Below are 23,479 nucleotides of genomic sequence, written 5' to 3'. Positions count from 1 at the left end.
CGCTTTGGACAAAAGCGTCAGCTAAATAAACTGTAATTACATTAAATTACAGGTCATTTTGCAGATGCTCTTATCCAGAGTGACTTACAGTGAACTAACTACAGGGACAGTCTCCCTGGAGCAACTCTTGGTTAAGTGCCTTGCTCAGGGGCACAATGGTGGCAGCCCTAGTATTGAACTCACGACCTTCTGGTGTTTGGAAGGCGTACCACCACCCACACCCTTACAGTGTTGTGTCTCCTATTTTTATCAAATAATGCATTTCTTCTGATAACAATGCAACAAATGATTTTGATGAGTTAAACCATAACCACCTAACAAGTTATTTTTTGTGACTACAGTAGTTGGCTTCAATTAGCTACTCCACGCACACAGCACCTCCAGACTATTTATGTTTGACAGAAGAGGTACAATAATGTTATACTTTTCGAGAGACTACAGTACAGACAATTCATACCTACATTGTGTTTATAGGTGTTTTTTGCAAAAATACTGTTGGTATTCCTTTAAAAATCAAAACTATACATATAGTTTGAATGCGGCGCAGAATCCAAAACTTTGTATTTGTACAATATGGAATGAAAATAAAAAATAAAACTACGAACCTGTACGAACAACAATCAGTGAAAAACATGACAGAGAAGTCTGCAAAAGGGTTTTGTGTTTATTACATTTTCACACATTTAATCTGATGAAACATCCCAGGGTGTATTCGTGACACAATCTTGAATCGAAACTGTACACTGGCAAAACACATCAAAAATAATATACCTAAACAAAGCCTTTATTTGAGCATTACTTTCACTTGGGACAAGATTCTACATCTAAATCCACCTTTCACCGTTTGAAATAAAAGTACCCTCATTCCAGAGGTCAAAAACGTCTTGACTTTTTCTCTTCGTGACTCATTGACTTTCTTTTACATTCACAATATGTATCGTCATAGTTTCAAAGCAGCAGGATGGTCTGGCTTCAACCCCCCACCCTGTTTGAAGGTCCTTGTGTAAGGCTTTGAATCAGAACATGAGGCCTTTCTTGAGAAAAAAAGTATTTACACAGAAATTAATTTCCCTATATAACAAACTGTATTTTTGCTCTGTTGCACATGAGAAAAAACTAGCTTTTCTCTATGCATATTCAAAAACCTCTGCTGCAATATTACTTGCAAAGTGCTGCAAAAACCACAAAACAAAAGAAAGTTAATTTCTCCCTTAACTCTAGTGGCATATAGTGATACCGACGGTTTTCGTTTTATTTGTCTGGATATTGAGATATGTCTCTTAGATTTCTGCCTCCGGTTTTGAAAAATGAGGATTAAAAAAAGTTAAAAAGCATCCTCTCTTTTTTACAGAGCCTTCCAGGTTTCATATGGTCAAAGAAAAATATTTGCATCTGAAATCATGTTTCCCCCCAATGTGTTTTTCAATCCTCGGATTATTAATAGGTGTAGGAATCTATTTGCTTGGTATATTAATCCGCGCACTCGGTTTATCAAACGATTTAGCAATTCGTTTGCACAGATTTCCACATAATTTTTGTTATGCCATATGACCCCCATACTGTTTTTTCGTTTTGTTTTTTATCTACCAGCTAGTGCAAATCAAAATGTTTTAGATCCGACCCTTTAATTTAGACTTTTTCCAATCTGAATGTATAATATTGTCCTAACACAGTTATGGCAAAGTGATAGACTGCAGTCATGGAGCAACATTTAAATCCAAAACAGTGACCACAGTTTAGCATTTTCTACATTAATTAAAACAAAAACCTTCATAACTATTCATTTCAATATAATACAATACTATTAAACATGAACACTTCTTAGAAAAAACATCTAAAAAAAAATCACTGTGATCTTTTCACAAATGGGGTGGTATTCTTTTATAACAACAACATCATTGTCACTATTATAAAAGAATGTCTGATGTTTGATTTCTAGTGTCTTAGCATAAAGACAGTAAAGTAACAAACAGTTGATTCAAAACAAAAGGATGGACTGGCCAGCAGATCCATTGTCTGAACTATTTTAAGTACAAAACAATAAGTCAGTGTCAAAATAATTACTTAGAAACAGTGTTACACATAAAAATACATGTCAAATGGGGCTAAAAGGTACATCTGTACAAACTGTAGAGTCATCCTTGAGGTCCCTCTTTGCCCTTCTGCTAGATCGCATCCTGTAGCTGCACTGCTCTTTACACCTTTTTAAGTGCTGCTTGGAAACTAAAACCCTATTTCTTTACATTCCAGTGAGTGGAAGAAGGATTTTCCTTGAATAATTAATTCATGTCCATGTGCAAAACTTAAATGATTCTAATGTGATATAATATTTAAAAATGTATTAAATATTCTGCTATGCAGGACAAGTGAGAGATCTCTAGGGTGTCTACCATTGTATAGGTGCAACACACACATTTCATCAATAGTGTTATGTAAATGAGTTCAACATGGTTCATTAACTTATTGTGACATAAAAACTTATTGTGACATAAAAACACATATTGGTAAATGCTGACTTTTGTAAAGCAATAGTCATGACACTGCATAAAAGCCAACATACAAGAGACGGTAAGAACATGTTAACTGGTATAGATATAGTCATCATAAAAGTTATTAAGCAATAATGTGTTGAAATTAAATGAATTACAAAATCACAAACAAAATACAAATTAAATCCTGATGAGTTTAGGGGATGATGGATTACAGTGCTAGCAAAGACATTGCAATATAGGCCTACAAATTAATTAAGTGAGACTTTCACATTTTTACAATGTGGTGAAATGAAATACATACTTTATACACATCTTGTACACGTTTGGGAAAGTAGGATGTGTATGAGCACTTTATACAATGGGCCTGATCCATCAACTCAAGCCAATAAAAATAGAAAATGCACTACGAAGAGACCAGAACCCAGAGCAGTCCAGCATCCACTCAGAACTCAGCCCTGTTGGGAACCAAGAAAACAAAAACAGACACTTAATTTAAATGTACACATTAACAGCTGAAATCCATTAGAGCTGTTTTTCTTCATTACTCAGTCTGAAATCATGTTCATGTTAGCTGATTTCTGCTTGAAGGGGGTTATTTTTCCCAAACCAATCAGTAGTGACTGAAGTATTAGACACAGTCTGCTATAGTTTGCTGTAAGCAGATATATTATATCTTAAATATGGCAATTTAATATTTGTTTTTTGTCTGTAAATTGATTTACTATAATCTGTATAGGTGATTTATTTTTATTTTTATTTTTATTTTTATTTTTATTTTTATTTTTATTTTTATTTTTATTTTTATTTTTATTTTTATTTTTATTTTTATTTTTATTTTTATTTTTATTTTTATTTTTATTTTTATTTTATTTTATTTTTAATTTATATTTATTTTATATTTATATTTATTTTGATTTTATATTTATATTTATTTTATATTTATTTTATATTTATTTTATATTTATTTTATATTTATTTTATATTTATTTTATATTTTATTTAATGAATATTCATTATTTATTGTATAGCACTTTTAAGAAGGCATTGTAGGGAAACCAGACTGGCCATCTGTCAAATTATTTATTTTGACAATTTCCAAAAGATTTTCTGACTGATTAGATAAAAGCGGACCTTTTTAAATTACTGAAATAATTAGAAATGTGAACAGACCTCAACAGTAGTCTGAAACCAGGCTAACTTTAGATACTTGAGAAAAGTTAATGTAACTAGTTCCTAGAGTAAGGCCTCTAATTAGATTATAATTTTTTCCTTTACAGTGTAATAATGAGAAGGACAACAGTGTTTGCTTCACTGTGTCTTTACTTACATACATGTACATACTACTATGCTTGAGCTTCCTCATCTCAAAAGTAGTGGTAGGTCATAGAACTACGACTCAACAACTATCTGTTAACCAAAGAAAAAGAAAGAAAAACAAAAACACATTTTCTCCCAAAATGTCTTGTCTGTTCAGGTACAATGTGTAGTTTCGAGCCACCTGCAACAAAGAAATAGGGGGCAGTATTTCACCTCTACTATTGGAACAAAACAAGCTAATCATTAAGCGTATTTTACGTTTTAGAGTATTATAATGTATTCTTTATATTGTGCATTGTATTATACAGCTATATATATTTCTCTTCTAGTGTTGATATATTTACTGCATGTTTTGTTTACTCCTGTGCAAGTCTGTCCATCTGCCTGTCAGTCAGTCAGTCCGGGCGGTATATAAGTCTAACGTATTATTATTATTATTATTATTATTATTATTCTGTTAGTGAGAAATAAAACCAACAAACTGTGTTTCCTGGTTTATGTACGGACAGTCATGAGTTATAAGGACACGTCTTTAAATGCTAAGCTATGGACTGGACCGACCTCAGGTGTGTTGCCTTCCAAAGCATTTCTCTCTTACTGCGCACTGATAAACTGAAAGGGCTCTCTCCCTTCCCCAAACCTGTTGCCCACCTATCTTATATGTTTGTATGTGTTTTATAACCGGTGGCGCATAATTCATATTTAGTAACCAATATGGAAGACAAAAACGTAAAATGTATCATCAATCATTCAATTCAAATTTCCGCTATCATTTAATGTTTCAATCAATTAATCTGACACAGTTACCCATCACTATGTTGGTATGGGGGTGTTCATAAACCAAGCCTCAAGTAAATATCAAATACTTTCAATTAGCCAATAACATAATTGGCCATGTTAGACTTGATGGACAGATGAAGACTTTGGTAACAGTGGTGTTGTAAAATAAAATAAAAAGTTTGATGAAAATGGTGTTATATCTTAAAGTAGAAAAGACTTCTGTATTTGCTTGAGTTACACCATGCTCTGTTCTGAACCTATCCATGTACTCTCTCAGATATTGCCCTTGCAGATTAATCACTGCCAAATTAGTTTTGAGATTAATCAATTTCCATATAAAACATACATACAGTATGTTCTCTTGTATCCACCTTTAGTTTCAACATTTTGTGAACAATCTGCATTTTTTAAACCTGTAGGTAATGTGTCCATTGCCAAACTCAAAGGAACCACGACAATAGTTGTACACAATAATTGTTCATCGACGTTCCCCAAACACAGTTTTGTATCCAGTCTTTAGGATTTAAACAACTTTCCATTTAAAAGCCCATTTTTCCAGCCTAGACTACGAGACTACAGGCTATCTGTTTTCTTTATAAACATAACTGATCCCCTCCAGTATGTGAATCTCTCAGATGAGAAGGGGAACTCCAAATGTCCTGCTGCTATGTGGCATGTTGTGTTTATGTAATTGCTGATCGGAGGCCATGTGCTCTCTGTCTTTAAATGACTGGTCCTATAAAAAGCCGTCTGACCCCACTGCGACTCTGACCTGCCAGGCAGCCTCTTGATGTCAAGCAGCAGCTGAGGCAGTCTGTGTATGCGCATAATAAACGCCTGCCATCGCATGACCTTTTACTCCTGCACACACTACAGTGTGTCCACCATACACTTTCAAACACCTAGCCCATGAAGAATCTTATATCAATATAATCCTCTGTATCTCTGCTGTGATATCAGAATTCACAGCTTGTGAGTGCTAGCGTCTGCAGAGGTGCTCAGTTGCAAACTTTACAAGCACATAGTCTCTCTTCCTTTTGCATGCATGTTGAATCTTAGTGCATGATTGGTTGCATGCTTAATGCCCTTATCCAATCGGAATGATACTAGAAATTTCATAAATAGACTGACTAAGTTGCCTTTAGGGTGTTAAATTGTCACATGGAGAGAGTGAATTCAATCCACTATGTACTTAAAGGCTTTTTGAGGTTAGATACGGGCCTCTATGGAGACACAAAGTGTTGAGAATAAATAAACAAGACATGAAATAAATGCCCATATACTGACGATTATGTTATTTCATCCTGTTTCTTTTGAATTATAACAGAGTTTACTGCAAGTTATTTGTTTAAACCTTTGACGATAGCAGGAAAATAAAGCCCAATTGGTAAGGAAGCCTAATGTGTCATTTAGAAATTAATTAATAAGACCCAGTAGTTTTTATTTAAAATGTCCTTTTCCAAAGTCTGTTTTTATTTTCATGATGCCACTTTTCATTACAAAGTCTTAGTGGGTCAATCAAGATGAATCGAGCAGAGCCATCATTTGATTGGGTATTGCTTTGATCTGGATAACAGTCAATAATAAACTGTGCATGTATTGGATCTACTATCCATCCATCCATCCATCGTCTACAGCTTATCCGGGGTCGGGTCGCGGGGGCAGCAGCTCCAGTAAGGAACCCCAAACTTCCCTTCTCCGGGTCACATCCGCCAGCTCCAACTGGGGGATCCCGAGGCGTTCCCAGGCCAGTGAGGAGATATAATCTCTCCACCGAGTCCTGGGTCTTCCCCGGGGTCTCTTCCTAGCTGGACATGCCTGGAACACCTCCCTAGGGAGGCGCCCAGGTGGCATCCTTACTAGATGCCCGAAGCACCTCAACTGGCTCCTTGCAACGCTCCTGAGCTTCTCACCCTATTTCTAAGGGAGATGCCAGCCACCCGTTTGAGAAAACCCATTTTGGCCGCTTGTACCCGTGATCTCGTTCTTTCGGTCATGACCCAGCCTTCATGACCATAGGTGAGGGTAGGAACGAAGATTGCCCGGAAGATTGAGAGCTTTGCCTTCCGGCTCAGCTCTCTTTTCGTCACAACGGTGCGGTAAAGTGACTGTAATATCGCCCCCGCTGCTCCGATTCTCCGGCCAATCTCTCGCACCATCGTGCCCTCACTTGCGAACAAGACCCCAAGGTACTTGAACTCCTTCACTTGGTGTAAGGGCTCATTCCCTACCCGGAGTAGGCAATCCACCGGTTTCCTGCTGAGAGTCATGGCCTCAGATTTGGAGGTGCTGATCCTCATCCCAACCGCTGCACACTCGGCTGCGAACTGATCCAGTGACTGTTGAAGGTCACAGACCGATGATGCCATAAGGACCACATCATCTGCAAAGAGCAGCGATGAGATCCCCAGGCCACCGAACTGCAACCCCTCTTCTCCACGACTACACCTCGATATCCTGTCTGTGAAAATCACGAACAGGATTGGTGATAAAACGCAGCCCTGGCGGAGGCCAACATTCACTGGGAACGAGTCCGACTTACTGCCGAGTATCCGGACACAACTCTCGCTTTGGGCGTACAGGGATTGGATGGCTCTCAGAAGTGACCCACTAACCCCATACTCCCGCAGCACCTCCCACAGTATCACCCGGGGGACCCGGTCATACGCCTTCTCCAGATCCACAAAACACATGTAGACCGGACGGGCGTACTCCCAGGCCCCCTCCAGGATCCTTGCGAGAGTGAAGAGTTGTTCACTCTCCATTGTTCCAGGACAGAATCCACATTGTTCCTTTTCAATCAGAGGTTCGACTATCGGCCAAACCCTCCTTTCCAGCACCTTGGAGTAGACTTTACCGGGGAGGCTGAGAAGTGTGATGCCCCTGTAGTTGGCACACACTCTTTGGTCCCCCTTTCTGATCTGCGGCCTCAGATCAGATGATACGATCACAAAATCGATCATTGACCTTTGGCACTGTAGCCAGGCTGACAGAGAGCCACAGCTCTACAGAGCCTTCTGTTCCTATATCTCTCAGTAGTGACGACTTCATGAGTTTCTTTAACGATAAAATTATAATTATTAGAGACAAAATTAATCTCCTCCTGACCTCAATTGGTAATGACTTAACTTCAACTGTTGGAATTTTAAAAACATCTGTAACTCCTGAAATATATCTAGACTGTTTTACTCCAATCAACCTTAACCAACTAACTTCAACAATCTCATCGTCTAAACCATCAACCTGTCTTTTAGACCCGATTCCAACTAAACTGTTTAAAGAAGTTTTACCCTTAATTAACACTTCGTTATTAAATATGATCAACCTGTCTCTATTATCTGGCTACGTACCAAAATCCTTTAAAGTAGTTGTAATAAAACCACTTCTTAAAAAGCCTAGTCTTGATCCAGAGGTTTTAGCCAACTATAGGCCGATATCTAACCTACCCTTTCTCGCTAAAATCCTTGAGAAAGCAGTCGCAAAACAGTTGTGTGACTTTTTACATAATAATAGTTTATTTGAGGTTTTTCAATCTGGATTTAGAGTTCATCATAGCACAGAGACGGCACTGGTGAAAGTTACCAATGACCTTCTATTGGCATCAGACAAAGGACTTGTCTCTGTTCTTGTCTTGTTAGACCTCAGTGCTGCTTTCGACACTGTTGATCATGACATTCTACTACAGAGACTGGAACATTGTGTTGGCATAAAAGGAACCGCACTAAACTGGTTCAAGTCCTATTTATCTGAGCGATCTCAATTTGTACTTGTTAACGATAAATCTTCCATGACAGCCAAAGTCAGTCTTGGAGTTCCGCAGGGTTCTGTACTTGGACCGATTCTATTCACCTTATATATGCTTCCTTTGGGCAATATTATAAGGAACCACTCTATAAACTTTCATTGTTATGCGGATGATACCCAATTATATCTATCAATTAAACCAGATGAAACCAATCAATTGGCTGAACTTCAAGCATGCCTTAAGGACATAAAAACTTGGATGTCTAGCAACTTTTTGATGTTAAACACAGACAAAACTGAAGTTATTATACTTGGCCCTAAACGCCTCCGAAACGCATTTTCTAATGACATAGAAGATCTGGATGGCATTAACTTGGCCTCCAGCACCACTGTAAGGAATCTTGGCGTCATCTTTGATCAAGATCTGTCGTTTAACTCCCACATAAAACAAATCTCAAGGACTGCCTTCTTTCATCTACGTAACATTGCAAAAATAAGACACATCCTGTCTCAAAATGATGCAGAAAAACTAGTCCATGCATTTGTTACTTCAAGGCTGGATTACTGCAACTCATTGTTATCAGGTTGTCCCAAAAAGTCGCTTAAGACTCTTCAGTTGATCCAAAATGCAGCGGCACGTGTATTGACTAGAACAAGGAAACGGGATCATATTACTCCTGTATTAGCTGCACTGCACTGGCTCCCGGTAAAATACAGAATAGAATTCAAAATCCTTCTCCTGACTTACAAATCAATTAATGGTCAGGCTCCAGCATATCTTAAAGATCTCATAGTACCTTATAAACCAACTAGAGCATTACGCTCCCAGACTGCAGGGTTACTTGTGGTTCCTAGAGTCTCTAAGAGTACAATGGGAGCCAGAGCCTTCAGCTATCAAGCTCCTCTCCAGTGGAACTAGCTTCCAGTTTGTGTTCGGAAGGCAGACACACTCTCCACATTTAAGAGTAGGCTAAAGACTTTCCTTTTTGATAAAGCTTATAGTTAGGGCTGGCTCAGGTTTGCCCTGGATCAGCCCCTAGTTATGCTGCTATAGGCTTAGACTGCCGGGGGACACCTCCCTGCTCTCTTCCTTCTCTTCCTCTCTCCTCCCCTCCCTCTCTCTTCTTCTCCCTCTCTATCTGTATGGATTTATGTAAATGTAGTTACTAACTCACCATCCGGGGTATCATCCCCGGAGTGTCTGTCTCTCATGTGGCAGGTTGCCACTGATAAAGTTTACGTCAGGATCATGAATCGTGGCTGCGCCTGCTGACCTGGTCCTGCTGGACACCGGGAAGCCTTATTGACATTTTCCTGGATTCATCCATACTTTCTATTTCTTTTTTTTCCAACACAACATAATTTCTGTCAAATGTTGTATTTGTACTATGTTGTTTATCCAGTACACACGACATCTATTGCACGTCTGTCCGTCCTGGGAGAGGGATCCCTCCTCAGTTGCTCTCCCTGAGGTTTCTTCCATTTTTTCCCCTTTAATTTTGGGGTTTCTTTTAGGAAGTTTTTCCTTGTGCGATGCGAGGGTCTAAGGACAGAGGATGTCGTAACCTGTACAGTCTGTAAAGCACACTGAAACAAATGTATAATTTGTGGTATTGGGCTATACAAATAAATTTGATTTGATTTGATTTGATTTGAATAGCTTAGTAATAGAACTACAGTATTATAATTAGAAATACAAATTAATCTTGTAAATAGATACATGAGGGCAACAAATCTGAGTTTCTTTTTTTTAAGTCAAGCAGTAGAGAGAGTAGCAGCACTAACTGTAGCCCGGAAGTAGAGTTTGTATCAATAAAAGTAGCAGTAGTAATAGTATTAGTATTGTGCTTAGACTTCCTAAGAGACAGGAATGAAAAGAGGGACCTCTTTCAAACACAAGGTTAAGGTCAATCTTTGCCCTAAGGTCACTTGATGCTTACCAGACACTTTGACAGACTGGAGGGGTACCTAACCAGCCTGAAAGGTACTTGGGCTGCTCAAGTCTCAATCTTGTGTGATATTAGAGTAAAATTAATCATGGAAGTTTCTCATTAGATCCCAATAAAACAAAAGTTTTGCAAGAAAGAGTGTCCCCTCAACATGGGCGGCAGTAGCTTGGCCCCGAACGTGGAGAGTGGACTGGCAGTATGTATTCTTTATTTGAGTATTTCCACTGTACTTCATAGAGGAAATATTGTGCTTTTTACTCCACTACATCTATTGTTACTGGGTATTTTCGCAGATTACATTTTAACATAAAAGACTGGTAATGAAATATGATGCAATGTTCTTGATTAAACGACCAAACAGTATATAAATTAGCTTTAATAAACTGCACCCCAACCAGCTACAATATACATTAGACACATCAATGATGGTAATCCAATAACTATGATATTATGGTAATCTGAAAGGGATGGTAAATCTATTCTTAGTATTTGTTTGGGTATTGAGTTCCAATATCAACAATCATTCTCCAGGATCACTAGCAGGTGTCGAGAATTTGTTTTTCAAATTCTTTTCAACGTCAAGAATAAACTTTCCATCTCAAGTTCTCAAGTACTATCTATTACAATTAAAAGAAACAGTGGTACTATTGTAATTGTCATTACACTAGAAATCCATCTTGCATATCAAAAACAGACAATTACAATACAAGAACATGTACAGAGATTTGTTTTTGTGCAATCAAATTTGTGGGAGACAAAAGAATGCACCAATGTCACCATTAAAATGAAAGCAAATTCAGATTTCTTCATTTATTTATATAATAAGAAAAGGTTATCTTTGCTTCTAATGGAATTAAAAGTGTTTTGTATAGTGGCAAAATGCACTTTTTGTAAAGTCAATCTTTACACACATGACATAATACATCATCCTGGTTCACTCAGATCTACTTAAACCTGACACTGTACATACACAAGCTAAACAATCAGGACTACTCACCTGTCCAGGTAAGCTGCCGTTCATCTGTGCTCCACCACAAAGCTCATGGTGGTCCCATCAAACGAGGGCGGAGCGATGATCCGGGGCCCCTGCTGGGAGGTGATGCTGATGACTGGCTTCGTGGCGTTGGAGAAGCCCTGCAGCGGCCTGTTGGTGGTGACGTACTGTTGAGCCCCGTAAACTGCCTGGGGAGACTTTCCAGTGGCCATATAGAAGGGACTCTCCATGTACATGCCCTCAGTCTGCTGCGACAAGGCTTTGTCTCTGCTCTCCGCCTCTGACTGCATCGACATGTGCGACTGCACCAGTGTCCGGGCCGGGATAACCGATGGTGTCTGCATTAAGCCTGGGTAGATCATGTAGGTGTGTCCGTATACTCCTGGACTGAGGGCCAAAGGTGAGATCGGCATGGGAACTGGGGTCATAGGAGCTTGCGGCATGGGCACGTCCACGTACTGACCTGTTTCGGGGTCAAAGAGTCGCTTGGTGGTCGGTTGCACAGGAGTGTCCACCAGGTAGTAGTTTCCAGTGGTGGGATCTAGGAGCATCTTCCTTTGGGTGGCCTGGTAGGGGTCCAGGATGGGAGCAGGGGTGATTGCCGGAGAGAAGCAGTACACCTGAGGCTGATTGGTGCATATGCCCATTGGCATAGAGTGGTAGATGGTGGCAGAAGGGATCTCAGGTGAGCATGTGTCCATCACAATGCTGGAGGGTTGAGGGGACTGGTTGTGGTCTTCCAAGCCCCTGGTGGTGGATCCCAAGTGTCTTGAAGGAGGGGTTGGTTGTGTCTGGGTGTTAAATTTGTACACTTTATCAGCAGACGATGCTTGTTTGTTGCTGCTGGCGTGAGACTTGGCCGGAATGGTTAGGTAGTTCTCGTTATCAGCTGAGGGGCTCAAGAGCTCCCTTGTGCACCTCTCTACCACCTTTGATTCAGCGTCTTCATTTCCACGCATCTTCGTCTGACAGATTTTTAAGGACAGAGGCAATTTGGGGGATTTTGGAACAAAGTTCTTTGGGCTGAAAGGTGTTCGTGTGTTGGTGTTTGGCTTTGCCGTTGTGGACGCCTTAAAGTTAGAGTTGAGGCCGAACATGTTTTTGTTCCCTGTGGTGCTCGTGGCTTGCATTGACCTCGCAACCAGCCTATCATCACGGCTGCCGGGCCTCTGAAAGAACATTGGGAGGTCTTCGTCCTCTTGCCTCAGAAGGCTGTCAGTGCCAGGGGATGCTGCTACCGCTGGTGGTGTCTTTTCATTGTTGGGATAGGAGTCTCTTCTGAATGTCTTGTCCATGATGAACCCCCTCACTCCTTCATTCTCAGGTGCTCGATGCTCTTCACAGGCTAGTTGTGAAAGCACATGGCTGTCTGCCAGGAGATGGCGTTCATTCTTCCTTTTCCATTCATTTTTGTCATATATATAGAGCTGCTCCATGGTTTTCACAGCAGCCTGGAGTTTTTCTAAAGCCCCCTGGTTCGCTATCTTTGACTCTGGTTTCTTATCTGTGATATCTGGTATATTTTCCTGCTTCTTTGAATCTGCTCTGCTTTCAATTCTCAAACCAATGACTCCATCTGAGGAATTACTTGAGTTACCTATGTTTGCGCTTCCTGTTGCCATTTGCAGTGGAGCATTTTTAGCGCCCTCTGGAGACGATCTGTCCATGTCAAACTGCTCCCTTTTAAATAACTCAGTATGATTTCCAGAATATTTTCCGTTACTATTTGTATTTACAGACTGACATTTGATTACTATGGGGGACACAGAATTAGGATTTCGATGAGATATTTGATTATTTTGCTCTGGATGGCTGTCAGCAGATGTAAAGTTGGATTTATTTTCGTTGTTATCCAAAGAAACAAAGTGATATGAACTTTTAACCAATTTACGCACGTCTCTCACTTGGTGTATGGGCGTTTGCAGCTTTCCTTTATTATCTCTAATGTCTCTAACCATGAAATGTGGCACTTTATCTGACGACTCACCCTTTAAAGCTGCAGCCAGCTCCTGGCATTTGAAGTCATCTGTTCTGGTGAGGCTGGCTGCGTTACAGCCTATATTAGGGGCGCGCAGTTTGGAGACGCCAAAATGTTCCGTTTTATTGTCTCTCACGTTCCTTAAATTAATTTTAATTTCCGGAGATTTAGATGTAGCCACACTCCTGGAGTTTGCAATGTATAATTTGCTGTCAGATTGTCTTTGTATCTCTCCTCCATCTCCATATGGAGTATAATTCCTGTTCTGCAGCTGCTGTCCGACTTCTCCGTCACTGGTCAGCAGTTGGATACTTGGCACAAACAAATGTGACATTTTAGTCAGTTTGCCGCTGTCCGCAAAATACGGATCCACTTCGCCCTCTTGGTCGTTAGCTGAAGGCGACTTCTCTGGAGTTTTATCGTTTTTATGATCCTTCTGAAACTTTACCTCCTCGTGTTTCCAGCATCTGAAAGCACTATTTTGGCTGCGAAGCAGCGTGCTTTTAGGCGCTTCCAATGCGCCTTTTTTAGTATCGATTCCAGCTTCACTTACGAGTTCCAAATTAGTTTCTTGTGCAGGAGCGGCCGAGTCTTGCCTTCTTGAGTCGCTCTTGGTATCACATGAGCCACTGTCCAAAATGTCCCCTAATTCATCTACGCACATTATGGTATAGTCAGAGCTGCTCTCGGAAAACTTGGAGCTCTGTCTGTGCAGCTCCCTGCTCCCCTTCTCCCTGTAGCTGTCGCTCTCCTGGTGCACAAAGCACTGGGAAGGCGTCCGACGCGCCTCACTTATTTCCCCTCTTTCCATCTTGCGCTCCTGCTCGAACTGCATCTTCTTAGAAATCACATTTTTGATCACACTCGATGCGAATATGGCTTTCTTGTGTGTGTCTTCCATGGTTTTGGAGGGCGACTTGCTGGCCCCTCTCATCTGGCCGCTTGGCAAATTGTTGGTAACTTCATCTGTGGAACGTGATCCTGCAGCATTTTGTGCAAAGTTTGTGTGTCTTTCTCCCCCAGACATTCCCGATTTGACATTACAACGAAAATTCAAAGTCTCTGTGAGTGTAATCACTCCACCGTGGCTCTGACTGAATTCCCCCATCAGCTCTATTTGCTTTGTAGATGACGATGCGCTGTGGGGGTTGCCATTCAGAGTGAAGATCTTGCTGGTGGGCGGTTTGATGCTTGCCAGTGCAATGCCCTTATAACCTTTATTGTCTATATTTTTGGCTATTTCAAATGAGGCCTTTGAGTTTTGAAGGGAAACAACACCTTTGTCCAGTCCCTGTGACATATTCATATTGCCATATTTCAGGTCGACAAATGTGGACCACCTGTTTATCCCTTTCCCATGCTCTGATGATGATTCACTGGAGGTGCTGAAATTAATGGCATCAATGTAAGGATAAGCCAGACTCTTGAAGGTTTTGGCTGTCAGGTTGCGCACCTCCTTGTCAGCGTCATCCAGCTCGCTGACAGCGCTGGACGCACCGCTGGAACACTCAGTGATCTCTTTCCCCTTCAATTTGCGGCCAAAGTGTAAGCGTCCAGGCGCGGCTATGAAACACTTCGCCCTGTCACACAACGTCTCTGCCTTCCCATCAACTCCCCTAAACACAAACCGGCTCATGTCCCCGGAGCGCCTGGTATGATAAAGGATACCTTCCTGTGCTTGGATGTTGCTAGGGTCATTTATAGCTCGAGTGCTTCTGATTGACAGGTGGAGCTGTCCCTTACTGTTGTCACTGCACTGCTGTTGCTGCTGCTGCTGGGGCTTTGACACACTCTCATCTGAGCTGGTGAACTTGGCTGCGTCGCACAGATCACTTTCAAGCAGAGTGCTGAGTGTTGCTGCTGGGCCCTGCGAGCGAGCCTGATGGCTTTCCCCCCTTCCCCCCACCTCTCCATCGCCCTCAAAAGAAGCATAATCGACAAAAGAGTACACCTGGTTGTCATCCTCAATGTCCCAACTGGTGGAGGAGCCCACCCCAATGTCGTAGTCCTCCTCATGATCAGAAAGCTCCGAGAGCTGGATCTCGTGCGTGGTAATGTAATGGGACTCATCCTCAGTTACGCACGGGACGCAGGCGTATGAAAGCACTAAACTAACATCATCATCCTCCTCATAATCATCCGAATCACTTCTCCCCAGATCATTATCAGTGCAGTGTGATCCCTCACCTCTGGGTGTGTTTGTGTTGTCTTCTTTTATGGACACCCCGGGCTGCGTTATGGCACGCTCGCCTTTGTCTTCTGATTTGAGGCAATCTTCCGACTTTGCGTTAAGACAATGAAATTCCGATGACAAAGATGGATAAGATGGATCCTCCTTCACATCTTCTGCATATTTCTCAAATCCAGAATCCTCGTGCTTTTTAGTTTTAATATTGGTTTTAATCGCCAACTCATGGTTTGGTTCCGTTGCGCGTAGAGCTCCGGTGTCACTGCTGTTAATAAGGACAGACATTTGTTTATTTTCACCAAGGCGACAGTCTTTCTCCGGCTTTTCCCCGCCTGTGTTCACGTCAACTAACTCCAAATCGGCGTATTTGATTTCGTCTTGCTTCTCCGGGGCATCCTCCTCTCCGTCTGCCGGTTTTTGGAGCAGATATTTGACCTCTCGAGTCGCCGGTGTCTCCAAGCAGCTTTGCTCTGTCTTCATAGCGGAACCGGCAGGTTTAAGCTTACATTTGGTGTCTGAAAGAAACAGAGACGGAGAGACGGAGCCACCCAGGATTCCTCAGTCTTTTAGGCATAGATGGTGTTGTGCGCAAAGCTCCGCGCCCGGTTAGACAGACACGATGACAGGGAAGGGAAGCGCTCCACACATTCCAGTTCACCGCGATATGAAGCCCAAAGCCGAGTATCTAAAAAGGACCAGAGACATTACTAACTACTGTCTACGCCACATGCTTCTCAAGCTGTGGTTCGTGGACCAATAGTTGAGAGGACTCCCCTCTTAATTTTAGTGCAGCAACTTGCCTATTTTTTCCTGTTTCAAGATACAGGAACACATTTTAGTTTAAAAATAAATAAATAAGTCTAATTAATCTGAAAGTCAAGAGACAAGAGTCCACAAGACTGACCACCACTGACGGACCAACAGATAACTGTTTCGTGCAGACAGAAGACTCACTGGCTGTTTATTTTTTGAGTACACGCCAAGGTCAAATATAGAAGGCACCATGGCAAAATGTGAAAAGTGCAGCTATGTTTGACAGGAGGGAATGTATGCAGGGTTTTGTGACACCTCAGATGAAGGCTGTCTGACAGATAAACACTCAAGTGACAACAACTCAGCAACAGCACACCCCCATGAGAATTGATCCACTGTGCATGGATGACAAATATCTGGGAAACCTCATGTAATTACTTGGCCACTGCAGATGTGGTAAAAATACGTAATAAAAACAAATAAGTAAGGTAAGGGAGGCGAGGTAGTAGGGGAAAGTTACATATGTGTGATTTTATAAAATAAAAAATTCAGGCAATATGTGGTGCAACATTAATTTATAGAATAAAAAATCAAGAATCTTCAGTACATGTACAGTAAGTTAATAAGTGGGAAGGTACAATTTCATACACAAAGTTTGGAGAAGGTGCTTGAGTCCAACTGGAAAACCGGGAGGGAGTGATCCTGTAGTTATAGGCAAAATCGTATAAAAAATGAATAAGATTTAAAGGTGTACTCTGTGTATTGCATTTCCATAAGGTTTTGGGAACAACTCTGCAGCACAGGTTGAGATATCCTGACTGTCCCTAAGGGCCAAGCTCTAAAAATGCTGAATCCTGCACTTCCCATGTTGCAACTCTGTAGCATATATTGTCAGACACTCCCTGCCTCATAAACATCCACACACCACTCCACCATTTTGTCAGCTTTCTGACTTAAAAAAAACAAAACAATAATAATAAAAAAAAAATTAGTTTCCAAACCCAAGCAGAGATATGCAAGTGATAACACTGAGGTGACTTATTTAGTCAGACTTCACAAATCTCCTGCAGAGAAATTAAACAAGAGTTTTCACAGGCTGATTAGAGCTAACCGTGATGAGTGAATTGACTTTGACATATAGAAATAGTAGAGTATCCCTTTAAATACGAGGTGGAAGGAAAAGGAGTATGATGGAGGAGGAAATAAGTAAAAACCCCAGAGGCCTTATTTTTATGGTGCTGGTACAGTATATCATAGATGCCTTGCATATTGTGTTGTACTAATTTCCAGTAAAATAACAACATAAAAATGTATCCAAAATTTCAACCTAACATTTGGTATCTTATAAAATTCTTGGATGTCCAGCTGAGTTTAAAACATCAGTGGGCATGGCCGAGCTTTGTTAAAGCCCACAGTAAAAAAAAAGAACTAAAGAAAGTAACTAAAGAAATCAAAAAGTACAAAAATACATGGCATTAAGGTGATTTTCAGTTATTTTGAGATATCCTGTAAAGCTTATGATCTCCCTCGATAAGAGTTGCCAGACCTCAATCGAGCGTTATTCAGTCTTGCTGTTGGACATTTTATTTATCATAATTGCAGAATAAATTCAAAACGGCTGACTGACCTGTTGGGTATACCTCCAAGAGGCTTCTTTGTAGATCTCCGGATGTTACATTTGCCTACCAACTTTCATACATGCACATGAAAGTGTAACGAGCAGCTTAATTTTAGCAACATTATGGGGGGGTGGTATCGAGCCATTTTGCCCCACTCGAGTACGAGACCCTTATTAGACGTAAATGTCATATGTGTGCAAAGTTTTGTGAGTTTTCAAGGACATTCAGCCCCTCAAAAATGCGAGAGAATAATTATCCATGGATATCAAGAGAAATCTTGGAATTTAGCTTTCTTTTTTTTTATATTAAAGGAATTCTTTAAGTCTGTCTCAAAACAATAGTCAGGGGGCCATACCAACATAGAAACAAGTGTATTGTAATCACTCCTGCTGTTTGTAACACAGGAGTACCAGATCTTTTAATGGCCAGCATGAACAGGAGCAATGAAGCAAAACCTGTTTCATTGTTCATCACCTGGTTATTGTTTTAGGACAGACTTTTAACTTCAGACTGATATGAGAATCATCATTAGGATTAGGATAATAGACAGTTTTCCTAAAATCAGCCAACACTCTGACAGGACTCCAAAGTTGACGACTCCTGACATATAAGACATAAGACATAAGACATATGAAGAAACTCACTGGAGAGTCACAGATGACAGAAACAGCTGGGTTGCAATTTTGTCTGGAATCTTTTGTAGGTTGGAGTACATACACAAATATGAATGTGTTTTCAAATGTTATATTAAGATTCAACCATACATTAACACAATCATTCAAATGTTGTAACTCCCAGTTACATAATGATTTAACTGGAGGAGGCTTGTCGATACATTCAATAAGCTTCTTATGACCATAATTATAAATATTGTATATTAGATGAGTGGTAAGAGGAGAATGAGAATTATGTATTTTTTATATACATAAAAGATGATTGAGAAGTGCAGCTATAAATTATTTTTTCACCAATTTATGCCATCAGCTACAGAAAAACTATTTGAAAACTATGATAAGACTAATACATAAGAATAAAAATGACTTATCATCACTTAGGATGAGAAATAGATATTTAAGGGAAATCCCCAGTGTAGCTACGGTACTGTAGAACTCAGACAGCATCAGGTAGTCCAGTCTAATTGGAATGAATAGCTGGGAATGCTGAAGGTTGGCTGGTAGAGACCCTGAACTCACCACCAGGCTATGAGGGGGGTTGTCATGTCTGCTGTTGGTAGGCAACAAAAATCTCCCCGACACCCCCTGCCAGCAGTGTAATACAGTAGATACTGAGTGGGAAACCAGAGAGGACCCTGAGCTTAACTGGGGGAGATATTGCACTACAAGTATCACACCCATACTCTTTATGAGCTGATCGTAAGGCTGAACAGAATCATGCAGACAATATACAGTGGATATAAAAAGTCTACACACCCTTATGAAATTACAGGTTTTTGAAACGTAAAGACAGAAATAACAACAGCGTAAATTTCAGACTTGTTCCATCTTTATGTGATCTTCCAACAAACAAAAATCCAGAAAGAAAATAATTATAATAATTATTAGGACATTTTTAAATAAATAAAAACCACAACACCCTGATTGCATAAGTCTGCACACCCTTTCATAATGGGGGCTCTAACTGTGTTCAAAGTTATTTAATCACATTCAAAATCATGCCTTTACGTAAATAGCATACACCTGCCATCAATGAAAGTGATTCTGATTAAATTCAGAGTAAAGTCAGCTGTTGCTGTAGTGTTTGCTTGAATGTTTGGGGTTGTACTGGGAGAGCCATGGACCGCAAAGAGTTACCAAAGAAACTGCCAGATCTAATTATTGAAAAGTACAAAGGAGAGGGATATAAAAGAATATCGAAGGCATTGCATGTACCGTGGAGCACTGTCAAAACCATCATCAATAAGTGGAGAAAATGTGGCACCACACAGACATTGCAAAGATCAGGACGACCCTCCAAAGTTGATGAGAGGACGAGGAGAAAACTTATCAGGGAGGCTACCAAGAGGCCCACGGCAACATTAAAGGATCTACAGGAATTTCTGGCAGGTACTGGTCACTCCTTGCATGGGACAACCATCTCCCGTATTCTGCACATGTCTGGGCCATGGAGTAGGGTGGCAAGACGGGAACCCTTTCTTACAAAAAGAAATATCAAAGCCCGTTTGAGTCACCCCAAACCATGTGGGAAGATGTGTTGTGGTCTGAGGAAACAAAGGTTGAACTTTTCGGCCTAAATTCTTAAAGATATGTTTGCCGCAAAGCCAATACAGCTCATCGTCCAAGGAACACCATCGCGCCTGTGAAGCGTGGTGGTGGTAGCATCATGCTTTGGGGCTGCTTCTCTTCAGCTGGGTCAGGGGCTCTTGTCAAGATAGACGGGATAATGAATAGCTCCAAATATCAAGATATTCTAGCACAAACCCTGCTGTCCTCCGTCAGAAAGCTGAAGATAAAGAGGAGTTTCACGTTCCAACATGACAATGACCCAAAGCACACGTCCAAGTCGACCAAGGCATGGCTTCAGAAAAGTAAAGTCAAAGTCTTGGAGTGGCCCAGTCAGAGCCCGGACCTCTATCCCATCGAAAACATGTGGAATGACCTAAAGAGAGTACACAGGAGATCCCCTCGCAATTTGAAGGAACTTGAACTTTTCTTGAAAGAAGAGTGGGATAAAATTCTAAAGTCTCGATGTGCAAAGTTAATATTAGTATTATAATAGTTAATCACAAAGACTTGCTGTTGTAATAAATGCAAAAGGTGCTTCCACAAAGGATTAGTTGGGTGGGGTGTGCAGACTTATACAATCAGGGTGTTGTGGGGTTTTTTTTATTTAAAAATGTCCTAATATTGTTTTCTATTTTTTTCTATCTGGATTTTTGTTTGTTGGAAGATCACATTAAAGATGGAACAAGTCTGGAATTTACGTTGTTGTTATTTCTGTCTTTAAGTTTCAAAAACCTGCAATTTCATAAGGGTGCGTTCTAGTGATGCTGTGGCTGCCAATTATGATCATTTTGACAACTACGATAAATCCAACTACAACTGAGTGTACTCAGGTACCACGTTTATTGCTTGTCGGTTTGTGGTAATATGATTAATATAGGGCTGGGCGTTAAAATCATCTGCAAAATGTTCATGATACAATCCTCCACGATAACAATAATACTGAGATTCTTTACAGTTCTTTTTAAATATGTTTTCCTCTTCCTGCGAAACACAAGAAAAACAGCCAGCCTACCCCGGTGCTCTGTTACGGCTGCAATATCATTCGTTTCTCTATCATAATGTGATCAATTCGGTCCAATAACATTTGGAAAGTCTAGAAGAGTCGCAAATTGAATTATTTTATCGTCATTCAAGTTAGCGTAGGTCTAACCGGAAGTTAGCCAGCTCGGCAGTTGGAATTATCTGGTGCCTCTCCTCAAAAGTAGCGTGTAGCAGCGCTGATAATAAATAACTAGATTATAAATCATAATTAACCTTGTGGTTTCTTTAGGGCTCTTAAGACAATACTCAAAAATCATCATTTATTTTTGTATTTCATGTATTCCTGTATGTCATTTCAATTTATGTAAATGTATAATGCATATATGGTTACCCTAGTGAATAGATGTAGCTGTGTTATGCAATGTTAACAAAATATTTCAGTTACTAGATTTTCATATGCAATGCCTCTTCCATAATAAATGCAAAAGGTGGGGGGGGGGGGGGTAAACCAATAGAAATCTGGACACAAAAATAAATAAATTAAGCATTATTATTACTATTAATGTAATGTAGTTAGGGAACATTTAAATATGTATCACTAAAGCACAGTGTCACTTTATGATGGATAAATATTGCATTTGCATCCTTACCACTAAGAGCACTGCCCTCTAATGCCTTATCTTGAATTTCTTTTCAATAGCATTTTTTATACTGACTATAAATAGTAACATACATTAAATTATTTTATACCAGAAAAAGTATTTTACCACCCTGAGTAGAAGTTCCTCTCGTACAACCTCCACAAATCAGAGGGTAGATGAGTAGCCTCGGTGTGTAGCCTGAGAGGTGTAACCCCAGGAAGTCAGCAAATATGCAGCTGCTGCTAGTAAAGCTTAATTACTGTGATCACATAGTAATACTTGTAAGGGATCTAGATGAACATATCAACACCTCTCCTATGAAGATTCTGTTCAGAGAGGTATTAGTATTAGTACAAGTTTAAATCATTCGCACTCGGGCAAGAAATTACGTCTATAGATAGATATAACTTTGAAAATTGTTGTGCAACAGTTGCAATACACAGTAGGAGACAGTATAAGATTTACAAAACTAAAAAAGGAACAAATAGTGCAAGAATTTTAATACAAATAATATATATATATATATATATATATATATATATATATATATATATATATATATATATATAAGATAGAAACATTTAAGAAGATTAGATGAGATGGGGTAAGGTGCAATATTTAACAAGATGAGGAGGTAAGATGCAGTATTTGGCAAAATAACAACATCAAATCACAAGATAAAAATTACCAAATCAAAAAAGTATGAAGAGGGAAAGGAGAAAGAGAGAGAAAGAGAGGACCTTATATACAACTAATTTACAACAGCACAGAAGCCCACATTATTTTTAATTATTAAATATTAGCGATATATTTAATTAATATAATAAACGCATTTTTTTTTATTCAATGTATCTGTGAACTGACAGCATTTTCCATCTGTTTTCCCTGCTCTCCCCACAGTTTAAGCATGATAATAATTGTTATAGTTATGTTTAAAATAACTTATTTAAAGGTTATGAAACATTGCCATCTTGATTGAATGTTGAATAAGTCAACAATGATATGACACAACTCAATATTTAACTAAAATCAAGATTTTCCCTTCCCTTAAGTGTCGTTTTAGCCAAATGTAACAACACATGTGATACATTAAGCAGGACACAAACCCTGGTGTCTCATGCACTTTGCATGCCCACCACCTACCACAACCACCTCTCTGTGTAGTACAAGAGTGGCACCTCCTTGACTGGAGAAAGACACATTCCTAGCACATATATTCAATTCAGCAATTTAATTTTCTTGTATTTGGAAAAACTTAGCCATTTAGTGGTATATATTCTATATTCTAAGTATCTGATCACTCAGGTGTGGATTCAAAAGAATTGATCTTTGAAGCAGAAACATCAACGGGCAAGAAGGAAGCAGGAACTAACCGGAAAAAGTAAGGGTCATAACAAATCAGCAGGAAGACTTTAGAATTTTTAAATAGGATGATGAACAGCAGTGTCCTGGGTGTAAGTCATGCGTTTGTTTGAACCATTTCATCCCCTCATCCTTCTCCCTGCATGGACTTTGTCTCTGCTTATAGTACGTCACCTGACTTCCAAAAGCACTCGCTCTGAGTGTCTAATATTGCTGCGAAGCGAAATGACACGTGTAAAGCAAAAAATGCGTATCGATTATTATTCATACGTCATTTGATGATACCAGGCTGCACATCCTTGTTGAACTGTGATGTACTTTAAGTCTGCACTACAAGACATGCTACTGACCTGACAGCAATTCTTCAGTCCAAGGCCCAGCATCACTGTTCCCATTAGAAGGGATATTTATTGCTGAGTGAAATTGATTCAAGATTAC

The 23,479-nt window shown here is 40.0% G+C and overlaps 1 protein-coding gene across 2 annotated transcripts; it reads right to left on the bottom strand.

Moving 5' to 3' along the window:
• Positions 1 to 646: 646 nt before the first annotated feature.
• c18h4orf54 (chromosome 18 C4orf54 homolog) lies at positions 647 to 21,895 on the bottom strand. 2 transcript variants are annotated; one of them, XM_029454350.1, is made up of 3 exons: positions 21,789 to 21,895; positions 11,280 to 16,127; positions 647 to 2,947 (listed from the first exon to the last, which is right to left on the bottom strand). In XM_029454350.1, the coding sequence occupies exon 2, from the start codon at positions 15,920 to 15,922 to the stop codon at positions 11,300 to 11,302; it is 4,623 nt and encodes a 1,540-aa protein (XP_029310210.1). In that variant the 5' UTR covers positions 15,923 to 16,127; positions 21,789 to 21,895; the 3' UTR covers positions 647 to 2,947; positions 11,280 to 11,299. The 2 variants fall into 2 exon arrangements, with proteins under 2 accessions (XP_029310210.1, XP_029310209.1); XM_029454349.1 differs by lacking the exon at positions 21,789 to 21,895 and having other exon boundaries at positions 11,280 to 16,210.
• Between the last annotated feature and the right edge of the window lie 1,584 nt (positions 21,896 to 23,479).

Source organism: Cottoperca gobio, chromosome 18 (assembly GCF_900634415.1).
Source record: "Cottoperca gobio chromosome 18, fCotGob3.1, whole genome shotgun sequence".
Lineage (NCBI taxonomy): Eukaryota > Metazoa > Chordata > Actinopteri > Perciformes > Bovichtidae > Cottoperca > Cottoperca gobio.
This window is presented reverse-complemented; position numbering and strand designations above follow the sequence as displayed.

Bases quoted from the DNA above. Each gene is read 5' to 3' on its own strand.
- c18h4orf54 (XM_029454350.1), bottom strand. From the start codon at position 15,922: ATGAAGACAGAGCAAAGCTGCTTGGAGACACCGGCGACTCGAGAGGTC.